The sequence below is a fragment of the Elephantulus edwardii genome, unplaced genomic scaffold, assembly GCF_000299155.1.
Source record: "Elephantulus edwardii isolate Elephantulus edwardi_28Jun2011 unplaced genomic scaffold, EleEdw1.0 scaffold00148, whole genome shotgun sequence".
Classification (NCBI taxonomy): Eukaryota; Metazoa; Chordata; class Mammalia; order Macroscelidea; family Macroscelididae; genus Elephantulus; species Elephantulus edwardii.
In genome coordinates, this window is record NW_006399898.1 from 7,574,467 (window position 1) to 7,598,811 (window position 24,345).

General features: G+C 39.8%; 1 protein-coding gene across 1 annotated transcript in view; it reads right to left on the reverse strand.

Annotated features, from left to right (window-relative positions):
* NAA25 (N(alpha)-acetyltransferase 25, NatB auxiliary subunit) overlaps positions 1-24,345 on the reverse strand; it is a 76,727-nt gene that overhangs the window by 17,449 nt on the left and 34,933 nt on the right. Inside the window, exons 5-15 of the mRNA XM_006894677.1 lie at positions 20,487-20,561; positions 19,704-19,811; positions 19,317-19,395; positions 14,714-14,825; positions 13,997-14,086; positions 11,148-11,317; positions 8,927-9,039; positions 5,121-5,328; positions 4,230-4,319; positions 2,529-2,709; positions 1,814-1,913 (exon numbers count right to left, since the gene is read on the reverse strand). Of these exons, the coding sequence (XP_006894739.1) occupies positions 1,814-1,913; positions 2,529-2,709; positions 4,230-4,319; positions 5,121-5,328; positions 8,927-9,039; positions 11,148-11,317; positions 13,997-14,086; positions 14,714-14,825; positions 19,317-19,395; positions 19,704-19,811; positions 20,487-20,561 (1,326 nt within the window). The remainder of the gene's footprint in view (positions 1-1,813; positions 1,914-2,528; positions 2,710-4,229; positions 4,320-5,120; positions 5,329-8,926; positions 9,040-11,147; positions 11,318-13,996; positions 14,087-14,713; positions 14,826-19,316; positions 19,396-19,703; positions 19,812-20,486; positions 20,562-24,345) is intronic.

Consider the following 24,345-nt stretch of genomic DNA (forward strand, 5'->3'; position numbering starts at 1 on the left):
ACCCTGCAGCACAGCAAACCATGCCTGACCCACCTTGGCCTTGGTCCCTTCAGAACACACTCAACCCCACAGTCTCTACCCATCTACTGGGACACTGAGACCAGGGGCATTGTTTTCTTTGCTGGATTGTGTTTTCATTTTGTTTCTACAATACCTCAATATTAGCTTTTGTAACACATTTAAGGAAATTCTGTCATCTTAACTTTTAGTAATAAAATAAAATTAAAGGAGAGTCCTCGTTCCAAGTCAACAAAGCACTGTGATCAGGCTCAGCATCACATATATACAGTCAGAGAAGTCAGTCATTCCACCACACACCACAAAACACCAAAACCTCCCGAAAGCTACTGAACAGAACAAAAAAGTCTTAGTAATTCAAGCCTTACACAGCATCCTTCTTCCGGAATACTGGTACCATGCAATAATCTTGAATTAATCCCACATTTACCACCCCCCACTACTGCAAAGCTTTGTGAAGAATAAAATGTAGAAAAGGACTGTGCAGTGAAACAAATGTTCTTTTAAATCATTCCTTGCCAACCACAGAAACAAAAGCTAGCACATGAGATAGTCCTTTTCATTTGGAATTCCTTTAGTCAATGAAAACTAAGTCTCCTATTCGAAGAAAACAGGGGACAGCAAGCACAGACACCAGCAGTCTCCGATGGATACTCAAACTGCCCTCTCCTGCACGGAGACCTTAGGACCTGCACATCCTAGAGACGTCTTCTGATCTCTCAGCCCGCACAGAGGAGCACAAGGTGCCAGGAGCCGCAGCACAGAAACAAACCTCAAATGAACGGCAGTCACTGAGAGGTGCAAGGCCAGGGGCTACACCAGCTCTCCAGACCACACTTTATCAGAACATACTTAATACGAGGTAACATCAGGAAATTAATATACTGCACTCTTCAGAGGTGTTTCTGCCCAGCCTCTAGTTAATGCCCTATAAAGAATTACTTGGAAGACAGATTAGGCATGGCTGTTATTGTCATCAACGGGTTTTCATTTGGTTTGGAATTCTCACGAAAGCTTGCCAAGACAGACCCAAAAAGCCAGCTTCCCTTGTCAAGTTCCTTAAAAGCTGGAAGACCATGTGAATGGAAAACTATGGCCAGAGAGCATGAGCTGAATTCCAGGAAATGAGTCTTAGAAGAAGCTGAGAACAAAGTAAGCAGTGTGACCATCTTTATTTTCACATACACATTCAAACAGCTGGTGTCTACAGGTGGGAGAGACTAAACCATATTCCCACACAAGCTTCTGCGTGACTCCCAGGTGGAGTCCCAGACCATGTCAGTGAAAAAGATGTCGTAAATCCCATCCTTTTAGCATGGCACATAGGAGCTCTATGTAGGTGGTGTTATACCAAGAAAACCTAAGGGTATTCACTGCTGACAAAGGGAAGAGTGACAGTATTACATGGCACCCTAAGTCTCACCCTCTTGGAAAGAATCTCTCCAGATATCACAAGTCCCATCTAAGAGGCATAACACTTTCTGTTCTGTTAATATTCTGTTTTAAACACGTTCCCCAAAGATTCTACTAAACGTATCCTTTCTTTTTTTATCTCCTTGCTCCCCTGTAGCATGGTTTTCCTTATTATTGTAAAAACATAAGCAACATTGATCAATTCATCAATAAACACCCCGATTCTACCACGGCTTCTTCCTGACAACTTTGGACACTTGCCGGTTCAGCCACGTGCCCCTCCATATGTCCGCCTGTGACATGAGCAGGATGTTTCCTCAGTCACATGCACTGAGCAGGCAAGATCCTAGTTACAAAAGGAAAAGAAAGAAACAACACTTACATCTTTCTGGTTGGAGTGGAAAAACCTGAGTGCGAAGTTACAGGACTGGGATGCAGCAGCGTACTGACCCAGGGGCTCAGCATACCGCGTCAAAAGGTAACTGGTGAGAAAGGAAGAAAGAGGAAAAATTAAACCAAAAGCATGTACTCTAATAGCAAATACGATACTGTGATGAAGAAACCGCCAGGCAAAAAGAACACAGAAACATCTTGTCACAAAAGGGCAAGAACCAAATTAAGTGAGAGAGTCAGTGTGTTTGTTCATGGGAAACCTAGAGTCTAATGCCGTGCTCTCTTACACTCAGATGGTTGCTGTCCTCCTGAAATAACACCATAGTGGAGAGAGAAAATGTCCTTAATTCATTATACAGACAATTCAAAACAGAAACTCAAAGGGACCACAGAAGTCAACAAAGTTAAGTACATATGTGACACGTCAAACACACGGTTGAACAAAGATTTCAAAACAAGAAATGCGAAGAGTAAGGGCTGGGTATGAAGCTGTTCCTGGTCACTGGGAGAAATTTCCTTATCATTTCTAAAATGTGAAAAATAAAAAACTCCCACAAAATGTTAAGAGAAACAAATTCATTTTCTGTTACAATGAGTCATTATAAATCAATCTAGGAACAGTTTTATGCCAAGATCCAAGGGCTAGGATGAGGACCCCAGCCTGTGCAGCCGGCTGCTGACTATTCAGAGTATATACTACCAACCCAATGGTGTCATGCTGGATGTGCTTGGCATCAAGGCTGGAGTAAAGATCCACCACTGGTTCAAATGCACCCAGCATACAGTAGATTCGTACAAGCAGCAACTTGAATTGAGCATTAGAAGGGCTATGAGTTAATCCTTCTTCCAACAAGGTCAGGGCCTGCCACACAGCAGTCTCATCACCTAGAAGAACCAAAACACAGTGTCACTAGCTACATGTCTCAATGCTGAGTTAGGTTTTCCCAGCTTTACAGTCACAAGGAAAATTATTGACATCATCACCTCCCTTCAATACTCAAGAATAAGGTTAGGTAGATGGCAAAGAAAAAATTTTCAGTATACAACTGTAAGCAAGTTAAGAGATTTTCTTACACAGACAGAGCTTCAACATTAACCTTAGCTCTTAGACTGCCCTCTGCAAAAGTTAATGCAACCCAGTAACAATAGCAAAGTTCAATGTGGCAGCAAACAACAAATGCTAGGGAGGTTGTGGAGACATTGGAGCTCTTACTCACTTCTGGTGGGAATGTAAAATGGTAAAACTGCTTGGGAAGGTGGTCTGGCACTTTCTCAAAATGCTGTACAAAGAAATAGCATTTGACCCAGAAACTCCAATACTGGGAATATACCCTAACGAAACCATGGCCATGACTCAAACAGATGTATGCATAAAATGTTTACTGCTACGTTATTCTCAATAGGAAACAGATGGAGGCAACCCAAATGCCCAGCAACAAATGGATGGATAGAAAAACTATGGTGCATTCACACTATGGGATATTACACAGCACTGGAAAAACAATGAACTCATAAAACATTACACAAGATAGGGGAGCCTGGAGGACATTTAGTTAGTGAAATATCTCAGTCCTAACAGGACAAACACTGCATAACACCACTGTTAAAAAAATAGGACACCTAAAACCAGGAGAGAATAAAAAGTACAAATATTGAATTTTCCCAATTTGCATACAGAATTTGTTATTTCCTTGAATTTGAAGACTATTTTAACTTAAAATGATAAATTTATTTTATATAGTTTAAAAAAGCACAAAAAACTGAACATGCCATGAAATGCTCCATAAGTTGTGTCTAGACTGTTCATCACGATTGTGTCAGTTTTTCTCATGTTATTTATTTTGGTGAATAATACGAAAAAGTATCTGTATTTTTTACCTAAAAACTGCTAATTAGAGAAAATGCTAGGGGTTTACCCTGAAGAAAAGTCAATTTCCAAGACCATTTGTAAAGTCTTCCTCAACAACACGTTTGCTTTACCAATACCATTTCTATTTCTGTCTTAATAAATAAGCTATTAGAACTGTGATCTAAAAAGAATGAACTTTGCTTTATGTCAATCTGTAAAGAAGTGAATTAAAAGGGTTATTTTGTTCCATGGGCTATAGAGCCTTCTCTGAATGTATCTCACTGCATTTTAAGTATTACAAGTTTATGTTTTAGTGCAGTCATTACAGGAAATACTCAGAAACATTGAAAAATAGAACTAATGCCATCAATTTAAAATCATCCTGACTATAAAGAGAAGGAAAATTAGAAAAATTCAGATTCTTTTTGGGGTAGTGAGAAAAAAATAAGACCTAAAAGTATAAAACCAATCATTAGATGACATAAAGGAGGGAAATGCAGTCATTAAAATCAACAGAAACAAAGAATAACATGAAAGTTAAATCACTGCTACTCACTTGTTTCTCTCCATATATCAATGAGCACATGGACAGCAAGGAGGCAATAATAGTCTGAAAATTGCAATTCTGTTTTCAAACACGATTTCCCTACAGGAAGGGGGGGAAAAATCTGTATTTTATATATTTTTAACAATTAAAGGCCCAAAGGAGAAAATAAGAATATTGGGTAAAGTAACGGAATAACATACATCTAATTTTCATTTATTGACTATCTCATTATCCAGTATTTAACATTTAACAATGGTGGGAAAGCCATTAACAATGCACACCCAAGAGTAACAAATACCAGATCAAGTATTGTTGGCTGTGATGGTTAAGTTTATATGTCACATGGTTGAGCCACGATTCTCAGTGATTTGACAGCTATGCAAATAATTAAATTTAGAGTTACATAATGATGTCACTTGGAAGTTACATAATGCTATAAACTGGCAATTATATAATGATGCAGCCATCCTCCAACTTTTGCCAACACTAATTTTCACGAAGACATGATCTGCTGGACATACTGTCTTACCAACTAAGAAATGAATATACATACATAAACTACAAACCAAGGACTTCAGAAGGCAGGCAGTCAAATCATCATCAAATGGAGACAGAAGGATGGTTTCAGAAAAGAGATAGGATACAAGTAGTTGAAGAAACTAAGTCAAGGAGCATGTACTGCTAACTCTGTTAATATTATGCTGCAACATTCACAATTCTTTAGACTCCAATCTTAACAAAGGCGTTACATCATATCATTTGAATGGTCTTCCCCCTTGACTGAATAGTCTCCTTGCCAAAGACATTAAGACAAGGCCCTAAGAATATGCTTAAGAAGTGGACAGAAAAAAAAAAGGTTTAGCGGATGAGAGAACTAGGGCACATTTTGAGATTGCTCACCGAATTCTAGCCCATGTTGGTACCGTAGCATCAATTCTCTAACCACATTGAATTTCTGACTTTTGTCCATGGTGTGATACATGCCAAGTAATCTTGTCAGCTGTACCACACACAAATGCTGTTGCAAAGCTTTGATGTCAGCAGGTAGTGCCAGCTTATCTTCTGTTGGTGTCGTCAAAGGAACAACTCCCAGTAACTGATTAATGAACTGCAAAATAAAAAAGAAACACAGGTGCATAGGTCTCAAAACACAGCTCTTTCACAGTGGCTACACTTAACAGAAGCTAAAGCACGCCAGCAAAACACATAATAAAATAAATACACAAGGGAGCTCTGGTGGCCTAGTGGCAAGAAGTTGCATTGAAATCACAAAGGCGCAAGATTTGAATCTACCAGATGCTCCACTGGAGAAGGAGGGGCAAACTCCTTCTGTGCCAGTCAGATCTGATTTGCTGGTACATAATAAAAAAAAATACACATTTCATTCACTGCTTGTGAGAATGTACAATGTTACCCACGTCTCCCACCCCTACAGCTAGAACCTCACGTGGACATTTTGCAATTCTCTGACAAACACACAGCTGAGCAGCAGGATTTCCAGCTAGTGCAATCACAGACAGTTAGCTAATAAGGTGTGACAGCAAAACTGCTGTCCTCAATCAAAATGTGCACAGCGGCCCATGCAGCCCCTCTAAATCCTGTTTTACCACCTTATCACTGCTCATTCACTCAATACCAGAGTCAGAACTCACTCACAGCTGACTCCAGAGGTCTTCCAATGCTGGAAAGCTCACGGGAGGAGATTGCCATTTTTTTTTTTTTTTTTTCACAAAAGCTACTGGTAAATTTGTACCATCAGAGACGTGGCCTTTGGGTTAACACCACCACTCTCTATGGTCTACACCACCAGAGCTTCCTTGTTTTAGAGGGCTCCTTGGAACAGCAAATTCTTACAATCTAGGGTCACGAGATAGTCCAGTTTATCGCCCAATCAAACAAGGCTGCACCACATGCAGAATTGTACTGCACTCTTGGTAGCTAGGGTTTGCTTCACAGCATCTCAGCCAAGGGTAGTTTAAATTTCCTCTTGTTCATGCAACCCCTCATTTGAAGCATAAGCCCCGTGTTTACACATCGTGAAACACACAGCACATTTAACATGCACTGAACGAATCCATGGTTATCTAGATTTAGCCTGCATTCCTCAAGTCAACATGACACTCACACATTAAACCTGTAGAAAATCCTAATTACTAGAGAAATATTTTTCTCACTGAGCAAATTCAGAATTCCCTTTAACAACTTCTCTTTTTTCCCCCTTTTCCCTTATTTTGTGCCGTCGAGTCGGATCCGACTGGCACAGGAGACTGACCACCCCTCTCCAGCCTTTTAATAAGTCCTTGCTGATACGGTCCATTTCCTTCTTTGGTAAGACAGTTGTCAACTACAGAAAGGAAGCATTTTGTCTTTACCAGACCAAAGCTGTCACAACTCTCATATGCCTTCAATCCTGTTCCCACAACCCTGAACCCTCTTTTCAGGATGTTCACAATTTATGTCTAATTTTTTAGTTTGGCCTGAGCCCTAAGCATACCAATTGTAACCTTTTACTAAGCCAAACTGGATGGTAATATCATTATAGAACCAAGAGAGACTGCTGGATTCTGATCAGTTTGGCAATAAACTGCTACCTACATCTTCCCTGATGTGAAGTCCATAAAGGATTGAGCCTTGGTGGCCCGAAAATGTGGACACTACACAAATCTTCTAGTCACTGCCACTGTGCTCCCAATGTGCTGCAGATTACAGAGGTTTCCTCTGACAGGCTGGCTTTCAGACTTAACTGGTCACAAAGCTGTACAAAAGTAAACCTGACCAGATTCCTCAGCTTTTCTTACATATGTGCCTCAATTCCTTCATATGCAGATCTACCTACTAACACAGTACCAGAATAATTGTTTAGATTTTTTTTAAAAAAGAAGAATTATTTTACTACATTTTTAGAAGTTTAAACAGCAAATTAGGTTCCCAACACTATAAAGTTTTATTGTGAAACAGAATATGAAGTTCCCTTAACGGTTAAGGAAGCCAAGTAGATACACCTTGTAGATAAGAAGTCTAAAGAAAAGCTTTCAATCCTGATATATCATACTGTTTACTCACATAAAAAAATGTCCAGGACAAGGCAACAGAAAGCCACACAGAACTTTGCAAGCATTTGATCCTGAAACAGTAAAAGAACATTCACGGAAAAACAGAGAAATTCAAGTGACGTCTAGGGGTCAAGTGTTCATGTTAGTTTCTAAGTTTTTACAGATGCACCACCATAATTTAAAGTGTGAACTCTGGAGGAAGTTGAGTGAAGACTATTTGGAAACTTTTGCAACTTTTCTATCATCTAAAATTGTTCACCAAATTAAAGGCTTATTTGGAAAAATAAAAAACTTGCAAACCTGCAAGATATGATTTTCAGACTGGTTTCCAGCAGTGTAAAATTACTAACTCAGTCTCACAATTTTCAGCAAATCTGGGACTTTAAATTGAGTTCCCTGAACTTGATTAAAAGGAAAAACTTTACTGGCAGAAGACATTATTAAGAATATAAGAGAACACAACAATGAAAGAATCTTTTAAAAGAGAAAAGTGAAGGGAAGGAACTGTGTAACAATGAATGAATGGAAATCCAAATTTTCTGTAAACTTTTGTTAAATTATCAGTAAAACATAAAATCATAAAAAAAAAAGAGAGATTATAAGAGAAAGACCAACAGACTAGGAGAAATGTTATTGAAACCATGTATCTAGTAAGGGACTTGGAATGTATAAAGAATCCCAAAATGTAACAGTAAATACAAACCATTAAGCTAGAAAATGAGCAAAAGACATTCCAACAAAGACAATGTATATATAGATGAGACTACACACATGAAAATATGCTCAATAGTATCAATTTTTAGATACACACAAAGCGAACCCACAATGAGTCACCACTACCTATCCATCGGAATAAAGGAAATAAAAAAATAGTACCAACACTAAATGCTGAAGAGGACACACAGAAATCAATGAGATCCCTCATATGTGGCCACTGGGATTATTAAATGGAAACAATTCGACAGGTTTTAAAAGCAGCTTAATATACAATTGAACAAGGCATTTCTCCCCATTCCCCCAGAATAATGAAGTAAATTTACACAAAAGATGTGGCAGTTTCCTTAAAGATTTAGAGCGTTGGACACCCTATGGGGCAGGTCTATTCAGTCCTACAGTTAGGAGTTCAAATCCACACAAAACCTTGTGAGAACTTTGAGAAAGTAAAAAAAATTAAAACCAACTAGACATCTTGAACACTTAAATGGTTAAATACATTTTGATACTTGCTTACCATTCAGCAATAAGAAAGAATGAACTACTAATACACAGAACAGCTTGCATACATCTCCAAGGAAATCAGAAAATCAACATCGTAAGGTTACACAGAACATGAATCCAGTTACATGCTACATAAGGTGGCACAAAGGATGCCTGGACCGGCACAGGGCTCTGCATCTTGACTCAGGTGGTGCACACATGAATCAGTATAACGATATACTACCTAAAAAAACACAATCGGAACTATAAAACTGATGACCTCCGAGAAAGGGCAGGAAATTACATCGATTTCACGACTACAATACTGTCACGAGGTACTCTGCTGACAAAACACCTATCTTGAAATCTCGTGTTCACCACTCCCGCCCATTTCAGAACAAATCCAAATTCTCAGCAGTTACACGCAGCTACCAGCAGAGTCTGAACTCTACTCACCTTTGTACACTGGGCAGCAGGCAAAAGGTCAACAAACACCTTGAGGTCTGTAAAACAACAAGGTTTATCCCCAAACTTCTTAAAATACTGAAACATTAATTCTTCTGGATCACCTAAAAGAAGAGCAAAAAGAAACAAAAAAAACCCCACAAAATTATTCTTCAGCTGATGAAATTTTGAAGTTCATCGGCCAGGTTCTGAAAAACTATTTCTTTGGAGCTTTGTCTTAAAAAATTAAATTGGGAAATGCAAAAAGTTTATCATTTTAAATACAACTCAAGGCAGGAAACAATAAGAATTATACACTAATTTTTTGTCTAACAAAGAATTGTCTTTTTTGTAATTTCTTCCAACGAGACTAAACTAGCACAGTGTGGGATCATTTATTTCCCATAAAGCATGATCATAAAGAATTACTTTACCACAAGAAGATAAAGGTAAATAATCCAATTGCAAAAAGGGCACAGGATGTGAACAGACACTTCAGCAAAGAAGACATTCAGAGAGCAAATAAATACCTGAAGAAATGTTCAAAATCCCTAGCTCTAAGAGAGATGCAAATCAAAACAACTATGAGATATCATCTCACCCCAGTCAGAATAGCAAAATTTAACAGAACAGCAAGCAACAAATGCTGGTGAGGTTGTGGAGAAACTGGAACCCTTATTCACTGTTGGTGGAAGTGTAAAATGGTGCAACCCCTGTGGAAAGCAGTATGGCGCTTTCTCAAAAAGTTGCAAATAAGGGAGCTCTGGTGGCCTAGTGGCAAGACGCTGTACTGCAATCCCAGAGGTAGGCAGTTCAAATCCACCAGATGCTCTGCTGGAGAAGGAGGGGGTAAGCTCCTCCTGTACCAGTCAGATCTGATTTGAAGGTACACGTAAAAATAATTAAAAAAAAATTGCAAATAGAGATCCATTTGACCCAGCAGTTCCACAACTGGGAATAGACTCCAAAGAGACCATAACTGACACCCTAGCAGATATATGCACACCCATGTTTATTGTGGCTTTGTTCGCAATAGCTAGGACTTGGAAACAACCTAAGGGCCCATCAACAAGCGAAAGGATAGAGAAGCTGTGATATATTCACACAATGGAATACTATGCTGCATTGAAAAACAAGGAACTCATATAATATTATTCAAAATGGGTGACTCTGGAGGACATTATGCTGAGTGAAGTATCTCAGTCACAAAAGGACAAATACTGCATAGTGCCACTGTTGTGAAACAGGACTGACATCATGTTTGGGGGGAGACTGAGAAAGATGGGTTCAATAATGTCTACTGCATTGAAACAGATGAGGGAGAAAACGGTTTAAAAGGGATATGTGATTAGGTACTTTTGTCATGACAGGAGTCCAGAGCAAAGGCTGCATAGTGGAGTGGACCTGGGGGAAGGGATTATAAAACAATGAAAGAATTTTTCTTTTACTTATTCTAAGAGGGTAGTGTACTGGGGGGAAGGGTTGGGAGGGGAGACAATGAATGAATGGAAATCCAAAGTCTCTGTAAATTTTCAATGAAATAAATTATTAAAAAATAATAATAATAATAATAATTACTTTACAAAACCCCCTAAGGGTTTCATCAATTTTTCTGAGGAACTCTTTTAATAGTTTTACTAGCCAAACCACTTTTTAATCTCATCTTGTCATTCTTGTAAATTTCAATACAACTCTTGATTGACCCAACTCTGAGAGTCGTTACACAATAGAACTGTGAGTGCTTCAAGCGGATTTTTTTTCCCATTTTTTTTAAGCTGATTTTTAAGAAACCTTCCACCTACTTGATAAAATCTTGAATCTTTTACAACACTGGCTATTTTACTTTGAAGTGAACACTGATTTTATTTTTTGTTAGCAACAAAATGTCAGACAAAGATTACTAAAACTGAGATGCTAATGTTAAGCCAGGTCAGTACGGAGCTCCTACACTGGTAAGGAGTTGTGCTACAATCCCAAAGGCATGCTGTTCAAGTCTACTAGCTACTTCACAGGAGAAAAACAGCAAGTAACTGCCTCTGAAAACCCACTAAAAAGTCAGCTATGGTCGGTAACAATAGCACACAATTTTATGAGTCATCTGTTCATTAGTCAGTATTCCAGGGTTATGAGGACATTTGCTTCGCAAGCATCAATAATGTACTTGAATACTAAGAGCATCCCTCTGGGTTCTCTAACTTCACCAAGTTTCGCAACCATGATTACCGTTTCTTACCCAGTTTATACTCGTCATTACAACCTTGACTTCGTAAACGCCTAATCAGTTCCAGTTTAGCTAGATGTGGTCCACGAAGACGGCGAGAACTTTTAGATTCTTCTGCTATGCGATCTTCTATAAACTTCACAGCCTCTTCTGCAGAATAATGTACTTCTCCTTCTAAAGAGCTACACAGAAACACATGAAAAGGAATTTTGTGATTATGCTATCTTTCTCAAGTTCATAGACAAACTAAATTATTTTAAGAAATTAAAAGGTACACAATGTAAAATAAAACATTCTCATAATAACCATAAAGCAATATATGTAAGAACAGACCTGTAAATATATTATGAAAAATAAGATCTACTTCTTGTTTTGGTATTTGATTACTGCAGTGACTAACCACCTCTACCTGTTTCTTAACTATTAGTCTCTCCTTGTCTGTAACAAGAGGAAAGAATTCTAAAGATGTACTGCAATGATTAGACCAAAAGCCTAATGGATCATGCAGACGTCAACTTCCACAGCACCAAGACCAGAAGAACTAGATGATGCCTGGCCAGCACTGTTAACAACTCTCAAAGGGATCATAACAGAAGGACCTGGAGAGAATGGCAGTAAAGGAAGAATAAAACGCAAAGGCCAGGAAACCTGTTCCAACAGAGACTAGTGGAACTCCCTGAGCTTATGTCCTCAGTTTGCTCATCAAACCCAGAACAAGACACAGCAGTATGCTTCAATTCTTAGTCATCCCTTAGCCAGGCGTGCCCAGCAACAAGTGTTACCAGCACGACACCAAGGAGGCATGCCTTAGATAACCCACCACAGAAGGACAGAGTCCTACTTGCCCAAGGATAAAGAGCTGAAGCAGGAAAGGGCAGAATCAAAGGATTAATGAACATCCGAATTACAGAGGGGAAGGGGGGAAGTGCAGTTACAATGTGAGGATTATCATTAATGCCATAAAACAAAATGCAAATGAATAACTGAAGGAAAAATGAACGGTTGTCAGAGGCAGGTGTGAGGACAAATAGGAGTTACTGTTTATGAGGCACCAAGTTTCTGTTATAGGTGATGAAATTTTGGAAACCAGTTTGGTGAGTGAACTGATGTCACTGAATTGTGCACATGAAAACGGTGGCAATGGAAAAGGTTTTGCCACACTCTGCCACAAATGAGGAAACCTACCCAACAAATAGACAAATAAATTTCCTTTTTATAAACCCAAAAATTAAGGCTGATAATGGAGGCAAGCAAGCATCAACTCACCTTGGGTATCTTAAATCTTAATCTATATTTACTTTTAAATCATATTCAATTTATGTATTTTTGGGTGCATAATTGAAAAAAAGAAAAGGAATAAATCAGCAACAATTCAAGTATCTGCGTGTCCATCAATGAGAAGAGGTTTAATGAATTATGGGAAATCTCTAAAATAGTACTGTAAGTACATCTAGCTTCTCAAATGAGACAGTCTATGGGATTTCATCTTCCTTTTTTTAATCAACCTGACCCTATCAGGATACTCCTCTCCCAATCTGTTGTTACGGGTCATCAAGTCACACCTCTGAACTTGGCTCTAACCTGTGCCAACCTTACCTCTGACACACCTACGGTCATTACCCAGTCACTTAATGAATCCAGCTCATCACCCAGGGTCTTCCTCTCTTGCACTGTCCCTCCACTTTCAAGCATGACATCCCTAAGAACTGGTCCCTCCTTGCAATATGCTCAAAGTATGTCAGATGAAGCCTCAGAATCCTTACATCCCAGGCGTAGCCTGTTTTACCCTCTCTATGATGAATTTGTTTGTTCTACTGGCAGTCAATACCACAGCACAGAGACACTGATTCTCCTTCTACCATTCCCTAGTCATTGTCGAGCTTTCTGATGCATACCAAGTAACTGCAAAGACTATGGCCTGGATCAGGGCCATCGGGGTCTCCAGACTAACATAGTTGCTCGTCAGCACTTTGGAGAGGTCTGACAGCAGACTTTCCCAATGCAATTAGTCTTTTAATTCCCTGGCTGCTGGCACCAAGAGTGTTAATTGTGGAGCCAAGCAATCTAAAGTTGTTAAAAATCTCAATCTCTTCACTGTCTATCATGATGCTGCTAATTGGCCCAGTGCTGAAAATCTGAGTTTTCTTGATGTTGAGCTTCAGTCTCTATTTAAGGCTACAGTCCTTGACTTTCTGCAGCAAGCGCTTCAGGTCCTCCAATCTGTAAGTCTGTGTAATGGCAATGCTATGATGGCTATAAAGGTGGATGGAGCTTTTGGACTTTCCTGTGGTTTGGTGCAAAATCCATTTCATGTCTTTAAACTTGTGTATCTGGTGAGCCTCAGAAAGGAGAAAACACCTCTTTTATATTATTGGAAAAGATTTCACACCACCAGGCACAGGCCATGGAGGCTGCCCATGGCATCCTGCTCTGCAGACCAAAACAATGTCTCAGAGGGACTAGGGCTGCAGGGCAAGTGCATCCAACATCACCAGCACCGAGGTCAGGGAGGAGCAACATGGATGACAGGCTGGGGCTGTGTGGCCACTGCCGGGAAGCTAAATAACAGTTATTACAATAAATTGGGAAGAACAGTCATCACACTATTAAGAGTTATTTCTGGGGACTAACATCTATATCATGCATTTCTATACTAATTTTAAAATTTGTTACCATAAACTTGTTTTCATTTTATAAACAAACCTCTTCTTTTGAAAGGGACACCCTGCTGGGACTGAATTCCAGCAGTGTGGCAGGGTCCCAACTGGGACCACATTCAGTGAGACTGTCAACAAAGCTCTTTGCTGCAGCTATAGCAGGCTGCAGAGCACCTCTGTAATTCAGGAAAGAAGACAACTTACTGTTCACCTTCAGCAGGAGGAGTCCAGGCCTCTTCAATCAGTCGAAAGACAGAATCGAAGTAAGTCAGATAGAACTGCCAGTCATCTGAGCTAAAAACAGATTCAGCAATGCACACAGGATTAAACCCAAGCGGTGACATTCACCTGACTGTCTGAACAGTGCTTGCGTCTTTAATGAGAGCACATTCTCTTGTCAGGTTTCCTCTACAGCCCAGAAAGGGCAATGCTTCAGAGGCATTTGCAAAGGAAGCACATTCAAGACCTGGCTCTTGCCGTGAGTGAGATGGCAAGGCCTAAAAAAGCATATTCTTAACAGAAAGCTCCTTAGTGGGGTCAGATGACTGGGCCAAGGGAGGAAAGACCCTCTCTTTAAGGCCACTACTGAATGTAGTGAATTAATGCTTCTCAGCTTTTGATCTGAAGATCACATGAACATCAGCCCCACAGCAGTGTTCCATTACACTTTACTAAAAGATCAATGAATATACATCAAAAACTCCCAACAGGCCTCTCTCCTCTATTTCCTTTCAAGAAGGGAAGCTCATCCTTTTGGGGTTCTAACTTTCTATAAATCTATCCTTATTTACTTCACCTTCAAAAACCAAACCGTAAACAACAAAAAAACCATCAAAAGTGCCCAGAAATGTCACAATTTGGAACTGCAGAAGAGTGGGGTGCGGTGTCACCAGCCCCGTGCCAAGAAGCTGCAGGACTCACTTTTTCAGGAGGAGGCGCCGCGAGAGGGCGTTGCACTCAGGCCACCTGTTCAGCTTCTTGTACATGGCCATGCACTTATTCTCCCGACTCTGAATCTCACTTGTCAGCTTCTCTACAAAGGAAAGTCATCAATGTTGGTAAACGGCATTCATGTCTGCTCAAACAGCAGAACAAAGTCAAGCATGAGAAGAACAATACCTCACGGTCTTACTACCTCAGAAAACGGGCAGCTATCAGATATAAGGAAGCTCTAGTGGCTCAGTGACAAGCAACTGTGCTGACCACTCAAAGGTATGCAGTTCGAATCCACCAGCTGCTCCAGAGGAGAAAGAGGAGCAATCTCCTCCTATGCAATGTACAACCTCCAGGAAACCGCTGGAGGGTCAGCTATGGGTCAGTTCTAACTCAATGGTACACAACAACAACGTCAGATCAAAACTCTTCTCTTACTCAAGACTGCTTTGTGGAAATTTAAAACGACAAAATTCTGATACCTTTAGAACCACTTCTGTTGTTCAAGACAAAAGGATTCAGAACATGTGCTGAATGATCTGGTGTGTGAAGATACAATTACTCTATGGAGATACAGTGATCTGTGGAGATACAGTTCCCATTGGTAGATGCTACTGCCATTAAGTTCTGCTGCTGAGCTGAGCTGACAATGACTCCACGTGACAGCAACTCCCCAGTGCTCTTCTAGGCTGTCACTTTCACAGGTACATTCCCAGCACTTCTTCCTGCAGAGCTGCTAGACAGGTGTGAGATGCTAACCTTGGGTTAGCAGCTGAGTCCTTAACAGGGCACATGAGCTCTCCCCCACCCCCTGCTGCCCACAAACAGCATTTAGAGGCTAGTGGAGTCTTGAGAGACTTTCCATACTAAGATTCCAAACTGTCCAATAGGCTGGAGTGAGGCAAGCAAAATGAAAGGTTAGGAAGAAGATTTAAAAGGTTCTGATGAATCAAATTCTTTGGAAGAGAAAAATGAGTACTGGGGTTCTAGTTGATAGTGAGAAGCTGGCAGTTCTACCAATTTGTCCCTCACTGGTAGAAAGGTGAGGCTGTTTGATTCTATAAAGGTTTACAGTCTTGGAAACTCTATGTCGCAGCTCTACAGAGGTCCTACCAAGGCCCTACCAAGTTCCTAGAGAGGTCCTACAGAGGTCCTACCAAGGTCTGAGAGAGGTCCTACAGAGATCTGATAGACGTCCTACAGAGGTCCAACAGAGTCACAATGAATCAGAATCAAACCAAGGCCAACAGGTTATAGTTCTGACCAAATCAAAGTTACTATGTATTTTTAGAAAAGCTTAGTAGAGAAAAGATTCTGGAAGTTACACTGTTATTTGCCTGCAGAGAAACTAAATTTCACTACTCACAGAATAACAATCAGAGGAAAAAAACCAGAAAGGCAGATCTGTAACCATCCTTTAGGAGGGTAAGTTCAGAAGCTGTGGTATATTCTCACAATGGAAAACTATGCTGTACTGAAAAACAAGGAATTCACGAAATACTATACAAAATGGGTGACCCTGGAGGACATTATGCTGAGTGAAATATCTCAGTCCCAAGAGAACAAGTACTGCATAATGCCACTGTTGTAAAATGGGACTGACAATGAGGTTGGAGGGAGACTGAGAAAGATAAGGTAAATTATGTATACTGCAGTAAAACAGATGAGGGAGAGAACGGTTTAAAAGGGATACATGATTAGGTATTATTGTCATGACAGGAGTCCAGAACGAAGGCTGCATGGTGGAATGGACTTGGGGGGAGGGATTGTATAAGAATGAAAGAATTTTTCTTTTACTCTTCAAAATGAAGGCTGCATAGTAGAGTGGACTTGGGGGGAGGGACTGTACAACAAAGAAATAATTTTTCTCTTACTTTTCAAAGAGAAGAGCGAACTGAGGGGGAGATTGGGCAGGGGGAAAAGTGCAACAATGAATGAATGGAAATCCAAAGTCTCTGTAAACTTTCATTAAAATTAATTAAGTAAAAATTAAATAAATGAAGAAAAGGGGGGGAGAAGGCAGACCTCATAAAAGATTTCTTCCTCTACTGTATGTACTTACCTGCTAAATGGTATTAGTTTTCTTTTATGACTGCACATAGTCTAATAAAAGACATAACTACTTGTAGGAATCAGTGTTTTGTAATGATCGTAACTAAAGAGATGAGCTATTGACAGACAGCTACTCCCCCAATTACAAAGGCAGTCCTTGGCAAAGCAGTCACTGTGCTACCAGGAATTTCTCTAAAGATCATACAAGATGTGGAAATACAAGTATTTTTGTCCTAAGTTTTCAAAACAGGAAAATGATTAAATTATTTATGAAGTTAATAGAAATTTGTTTTTAAACCAAAAAATGGTATTTTCAGGACAGTGAAAAAAGAGCTAAATAAGCGAGCTCTGGTGGCCTAGTGGCAAGAAGTTGCACTGCAATCTGAGAGGTAAACAGTTCAAATCCACCAAATGCTCTGCTGGAGAAGGAGGAACAATCTCCTCCTGTACCAGTCAAATCTGATTTGACGGTACACACACACACACACACACAAATAATAAAACTAAAATAAAATTTAAGAAAATTAAAAAAAAGAAAAAAGAGCTAAATATCTATAAAATGCTCTTGCAGAAAAATCAGTATGAAAAAGACAAACCAAATTCTTAGAATAAAAGGGTAAAGAAAAGATCAAATAATAAATAAATAGATAGATAGATAAATAAATAAATTAATGAAAGAAAGAAAGGAAGGAAGGAAGGAAGGGTGCTTTGGTGCCTCATGGCAAGTGGCACCAAAATACCCAAGGCGTGCAGTCTGAATCCACCAGATGCTCTGCTGGAGAAGGAGGGGCAATCTCCTCCCCTGTCAGGCAGATCTGACTCATCGGTACACAACAAGTAACAAAAAAATAAAGTAACTGGCTAGTGACTCAAAACAAATGGAAAAAAAAACAAAACAAAAAAACAAACTACCACCCTACCTAAAGAAATAAATGATCATTCTAATTAAAGAAATAAAAAATTGTAAGGTCTTCTCCACCTATCAAATTCAAAAGAATCAACAGTATAAAAGGAACATTTGCACTAGTTTGATAAGTGAACAAAGAAATCTGCCCTATTACACAGTGCGGGCACATCACACAGTGACGGTACACACAATTTTTGGAATGCTTATAGGAGGGCAAAGTCATTGGTGGCGAAGATGCTCCTTATAAAAGATGTATCAAGAAGGACTGATCAGTGCTCGCTTCGGCAGCACATATACTAAAATTGGAACGATACAGAGAAGATTAGCATGGCCCCTGCGCAAGGATGACACGCAAATTCGTGAAGTGTTCCATATTTAAAGAAAAAAAAAAAAAAAAAGAAGGACTGATCAAAGAAATTCTCCACCTTTATACTCTACTGAATGCAAAGTATTGACCTGATCATTTTTATGTCCCATCAAGTCTGAACTGACCCACAGAAGACATTCCAGCGGGTTTCTAAAGGCAGTTAATCACCCGGGAGGGGACTGCCTATCTTTCTTCCGCAGAGCAGCTGATGGATCTGAATCGCATCCCATTGTGTTGGAACCGTAACATTTTACCACCAAAGGTACCAAAGCTCCCTAAGGTACCGACATACTGATAAGTTAAAAAAAATACACAGTAAAGGTCACAAACTCAAAACCATTCATTGGACAGGCAGGTAAAAAAAAAATGTTTTATATCTACAGAATTCACATCCTGATCAGAAACATTCACCTATTTAAAAATAAAGACTGCTAATTGAGTAAGACTATTTTATGGGCCAGACATCCATGCAGAATAAATATGTTACAGTGAAGGGGGGGAAGGAAGAGGAAGATCAATACAGCTTTAGAAGATATGCTGAAGAGACGAACAGGGATCTAGAGAAGGACCTGGAAGAGCGGTCTAAGGATATAGCGCACAGTTTCTCACATTCCGTGAGTTTTCTGAAACTATAAATTATTTTCTACTAGAATCTGATACAGGCCATGGTCTTTGCAATCACTTGTTATACGTCAGAGAGCTGGACAATGACTAAGGAGGATAGAAGGAGAATTGATGCCTTAGAGCCGTGGTACTGGAGTATTGAGGGTATCATGGACTGCTAGGAAAACAAACAGATTCATCCTGGAAAGGGTCAAACCGGGCGACTCCTTGGAGGTAAGGATTCTGAGGTCGCATCTAACATACTTTGGATATGCTGTAAGGAGGGACCGGTCCTTGGAGAGGGACATCATGCTTGGGAGGGTGGAGGGACAGCGCAAGAGGGGAAGGCCCTCTATGAGGTGGATTGATTCAGTGACTGGGGTAATTGGGATGGGAGTGTCAGAGACAGTGCGATTGGCACAGGACAGAGCGGAGTTTAAGGGTCACTATGAGTAGCAAGCAACTTGACGACACATAACAACAACAACAACAACAAGAATATATTCAAAATTTTCAACACAGAGAATATTCTGGAAGAATACAGCAAATTGACTGCAAGTGACTTTTATGTCTTTGTGTAAAGGAAAACTGTCTTCGTAATAAACACGTCATATATAAATAGAGGGGAAGGGGGGATCTATTAGGAAAATTTTTTTCTTTACCTCCTAACTTCCCTCTGATAACATCCAAGGCTTCCTGGTACTTTCCCAAACGTTCCAGGATCATAAAATAAAGTTCAACCTTATAGAAAAAAGACAAACAAGAAATGCAGTCACTGAATTTTTCCAGAAATAAAAAGACAGTCATCTGAATGTTTTTAAAAAGTTATCTAACTATAAAACACTCCCTTCAATTAAGAGTAAACTGGCAGTAAGACTCAAATGGCCTAAGTTTGATCCCACTCTTAAACCTCCCACGTTGGAGAACTCGGCGAAAAGCCCAGTGTTCACGGCACCAACACCAGCACTCTCAAAGCTCCACGCTGACAAAGGAAACCAACAATTCAAAACACAGCCATGCAAACTCATTACTGGCCTTAAATGACTCACTTCAGCCTCGGCTTCAATTTTGTCTTCTTTCACCATTTTTTCTACCATTCTTTCAGCAAGGGGCAGAAACATTGTTTTTGAAAGGTTCTCATCCCGTGCTGATATAGACTAAAGGAGGAGAAAAAAATCAAACACCACATTGAATTCTTCCCATAGATGATTTGCATTTACCAAGCAGACAATTACTGTGAGGTCCATACATACTAATGAATCCACTACATCCAATGACAGGCCTATCTGAACCTGCCACGTGGATACCAGTGATTTCTTACAAGACAGTTTCTTCCTAAAGAGCCATCCTCCTCAGCTTGCTGGAAACGCTGTACTTGTACAGCCTAGTCTTCCCTCTGTCCTCACAAAAACCACAGGAGATGAGCACCTCCGTTCTGCAGGAACACCACAGAGCTTCGAAGGGAGAAGTGATAATAGGGTCCCCCACTCCAATGACCTTCACCAACCAACTACACTTGCTTAAAAGACAAACCTCAAGTCAAAATTTCTCAAACATTTTGAGGATCACATCTGCTTAAACAACCTAACATTGGATGGATGTAAAATCCAGGTGGAATACGGTCCATGCTGCACCCAAATAAACTGCCACAGCAACCCATTAAGAATTTTAAAAATCCCCAACTTAAAAAGCCCAGTGACTATATCTACAGTTGCCATTTGATAAATATCATGGGTCCTTATTCCAAACAGTCAGAAAACCACATTAAAGATAGCATCTTAACTATATATGAAAAAAACAAATGTCAGCCCCATTCTGAATGTCATACTCACTTGCATAATTAAGCTCATCACAGACCAAAAGTAGTATGGGTTTTTGGGGACAATCTTATATAGAGCCATGCCAGCCTGAAAGACAGAGAGCCAAAACACTTAATTTAGAAAACACTGTGCAGAGGGCAAGTGGGCGACACAGATGTGTGAAGAGAACCCCCCTGGAAGAACAGCAGCGTATTTACAAACCCCAGTCAGTGCAAACAGCTACTGACGCGATGGAGACAGTAGCAAAGGTCATCACAGAGAAAGCTTTTTACGACATTATGATTGCTAGTCACCTATAAAGCACAAATTTCTAAAAAGCACATTTGCAACCCAATATATTTCCAATAGATCTCCAAAAATGCAGTATTCTGACTTGTAAGGAGACATTAAGAAACATATTTAACCTAAGAAGATTTCATACTAAGCAAATAGAGTAAATCAAATGTACAAAAAAACATCCAGAGAGTGACACTGAAACTTCAAAATTAGACTGCAATAACGTAATTTCAAAGATAACTCACAGGTTAGAAAAATAGGAGGGTTTTTAAAAAAAAAAATTAACCCTCATTGTGAAAGAAGGGGGTAGCAATAAAGAACAAAACAGACCTACTCCCATGTAACAGAGAATCTGTCCAAATCAGCCCACAGGTAACTGTTACCAAGATATGAAAAAGAACTGATTATCATAAGACAATTTTGTTTTTTTAATATTTTGCCTTCTATCAAACCAATTCAGGAATCACCTGTAATCTTGACTAAGTAGAAAAAAATGTCTACTCCTGCCAATAATACAAAGACTGAACTCCTGTCTCAAAAGAATTTAAAGCCAAAGGAAGAGATAAGACAAATACACAAATAACCAAAATAAACTTGGTAACAAAAACAAACATCCTAGAACCAGGGAACGCTGGTTGAGGTCTTTTCTCTCCGGTTCTTTTAAGGGAGGGCAGGGAAGAAACTCAGCTATACCAACACCACAGGAGCTGAACAATTAAAGACAAAGTACAAAGACACTGAAGGTGCATGTAAACATTTTCAAGTCAGTGAATCAATTCTAAAACCAAAGCCACTCCCACTGTTACTGAGTCCATTCCAGCTGGCCCGTTCTGTTGGGTCCTGAGGCTGCAAGTCCTTATGGGAGGAAATTGCTTTTCCTTCCCCAGAGCAACGGGTGGAATGAAAGCATCAATCTCTCCATTAACAGCACAGCACTGTTCCTAAACCACCAGGACTCCCTGAAGCAATGCTGTGAAGGGAAAAAATGAGTCTGGACAAAAATATCAAAGAAAAAAGTCAAATGGCACATTTTTACAAAATGTCCAGTAGGACATCTGGTAGAGATAAAAGGCCAAGATTAGTAGGAGGGAAAGGGCTGAAGGGTGGACTGAAGAACTTTGGATGTAACATAGTCAAAGCAAATCCATATGGACTAAAGGAGTGGTAAGTACTAGTTTATACTCTTCTGAGAAGACTAGTTTAACCATACTGTGTAGCGACAGAGTAGGAACAAAGAAGGAACGGAAAGAATGAGGAATTAACCCTGGATGAAGTAGAGAACAGAGACTCGAAAAATATTCTTGAGACAGAATCACAATGATGTGGCGATAAAACAGACAGACAAAAATGTATAAAGAAAAATATTTCTCTTAATTAACTTTTTATTGTGATTTGAGTCAAAGTTTATCGAGCAAACCGGTTTTCCATTCATAACCATTTTGTGACATGGATTACAAGGCCGACAATGTAACGCTGCTCTCGCTGTTCCCTCCCGGCTTCATTTCCCCATTTTTATTCTCTCTTCCTCCTTATCTGCTTCCTGAGCTGGACACTTGGGTGAAGGCTGCCTTTTGGATCTTAGGTGGTAATTCTTCTAAGGGGTGTGTTCTTGATGATTACCTTATAGATCCAGCTACTATCGGGCAAGAATGATGGGGTTTCATCTCATGGACTGTGGGCACGCTACCAGGAGCCACCAGTCCCTAGAAAAAGACACCATGCATGGAAAAGTAAAGGGTTGGCAACGGAGAAGATCTTCAATGAGATGAACTAACACAGGAATTGCAACAATGGGTTTAGGCACAGAAAAGTGACCATCAATTCACTAGCACCTAACAACAACATTGTGTGGATGAAAGCTGAACCACAGTTTCCCCAGAGGATTAACCAAGAGTCTGTCTTGAGGCTCTGTTAAGCCAGAAAGTTTCTACTGTGACTCTGAGTTTTGCTCCATATTTTTCTCCCACTCTATCTAGCATGATAGAAAGTGAAGACACAGAGACTGTTAACATTTTCTGATTGCTTGGCTCCACAATCAACACTCTCAGCACCAGCAGCCAGGAAATCAAAAGACAAAGTGCATTGTGAAAGTCAGCTGCCAGGGACCTCTCCAAAGTACTGAAGAGCAATGATGTCAGTCTGGAGACTAAGGTGTGCCTGATCCAGGCTATAGTCTTTGCAATTACTTGTTATGCATCAGAAAGCTAGACAATGACTAGGGATAACAGAGAATTGATGCCTTTGAGCTGTGATGCTGGAGAAGAGTATTGAATATAACATGGACTGCTAAAAGCACAAACAGGATTGTCCAGGAGATAGTGAAACCAGCCTGCTCCTTGAAGGCAAGGATTCTGAAGCTTCATCTGACATATTCTGGGCATGTTGTAAGGAGGGAATAGTCCTTGGGAAAGGAACATCATGTATGGAAGGGTAGAGGGACAGTGCAAGAGAAGACCCTGGATGAGATGGATTGATTCTGTGACTAGGGTAATGAGGGTAGGTGTGTCAGAGACAATAAGGTTGGCACAGGATAGAGCCATGTTCAGGGATGTTGAACACAGGGCTGCTATTAGTCGCAAGTGACTGGACAGCCCGTAACAAAAAAACCAACTATCAGGACTGTGATCCCTTCCTCTTTTATTTTTTCTAATTATAATTTTTAATGAACGTTCAAAGAAAGTTTGGATTCATTCACTAATTCATTGTTGCACACTTTCCTTCCTACCCTCCTCCCAGATCACTTTTTAAAAAAAGAATACTTATTCATTGTTGCATAATTTCCTCCTTCTCTCTAGCACCCCTCTCCTCGTCCACTTTGCTATGCACCTCTTCCCTGGACTGTTGTCATACACCTAATCATATCTTCCTTTTAAACAGTTCTTTCCTTCATCCATTCCAGTACAGTGTTCATTATTTATCCCTTCTGTTCTTAATCTTTCCCTGAACTCATGTCAGTCCTATTTTATAACAGTGGTGTTACGGAGTATTTGTCCTTTTGTGACTGAGATATTTCACTCAGCATAATGGTCCCCAGTGTCTCACCTATGTTGTGTAATATGAGTTCCTTGTTTTTCAGAGCTGCGTACTATTCCATCAGGAATATAACAGTTTTTCTATCCATTTGTTTGTTGATGAACATTTAAGGTCACTTCCATCTCTTTACTATCATAAATAACACAGCAATAAGTCTGGGTGTGTATAGATCTACTTGAATGGTGGTTCTGGTTTATTTAGGGGATATTCCTAGTAGTGTAATTACTGAGTCAAATGGTATTTTTATTTCCAGCTTTTTGAGAAAGTGCCATACTGCCTTCCATAGTGGAGAATCGAATCATTTTACATTCCTACCATCAGCTAAAAAAGGTTCCAATCTCTCCACAACCTCACCACAATTTGTTGTTTTCTACTCAGTTGAACTTTGCTATTGCTGCTGGGGTGAGATGATATCTCATAGCTATTTTTACTTGCACCTCTCTGATAGCTAGGGATTGTGAACATTTCTTCATGTGTTTGCCACGTGAATGTCTTCTTTGGTGAAGTATCTCTTCATATCTTACGCCCATTTTGCAATTTGGTTGTTTTCCTTTATTCTTGC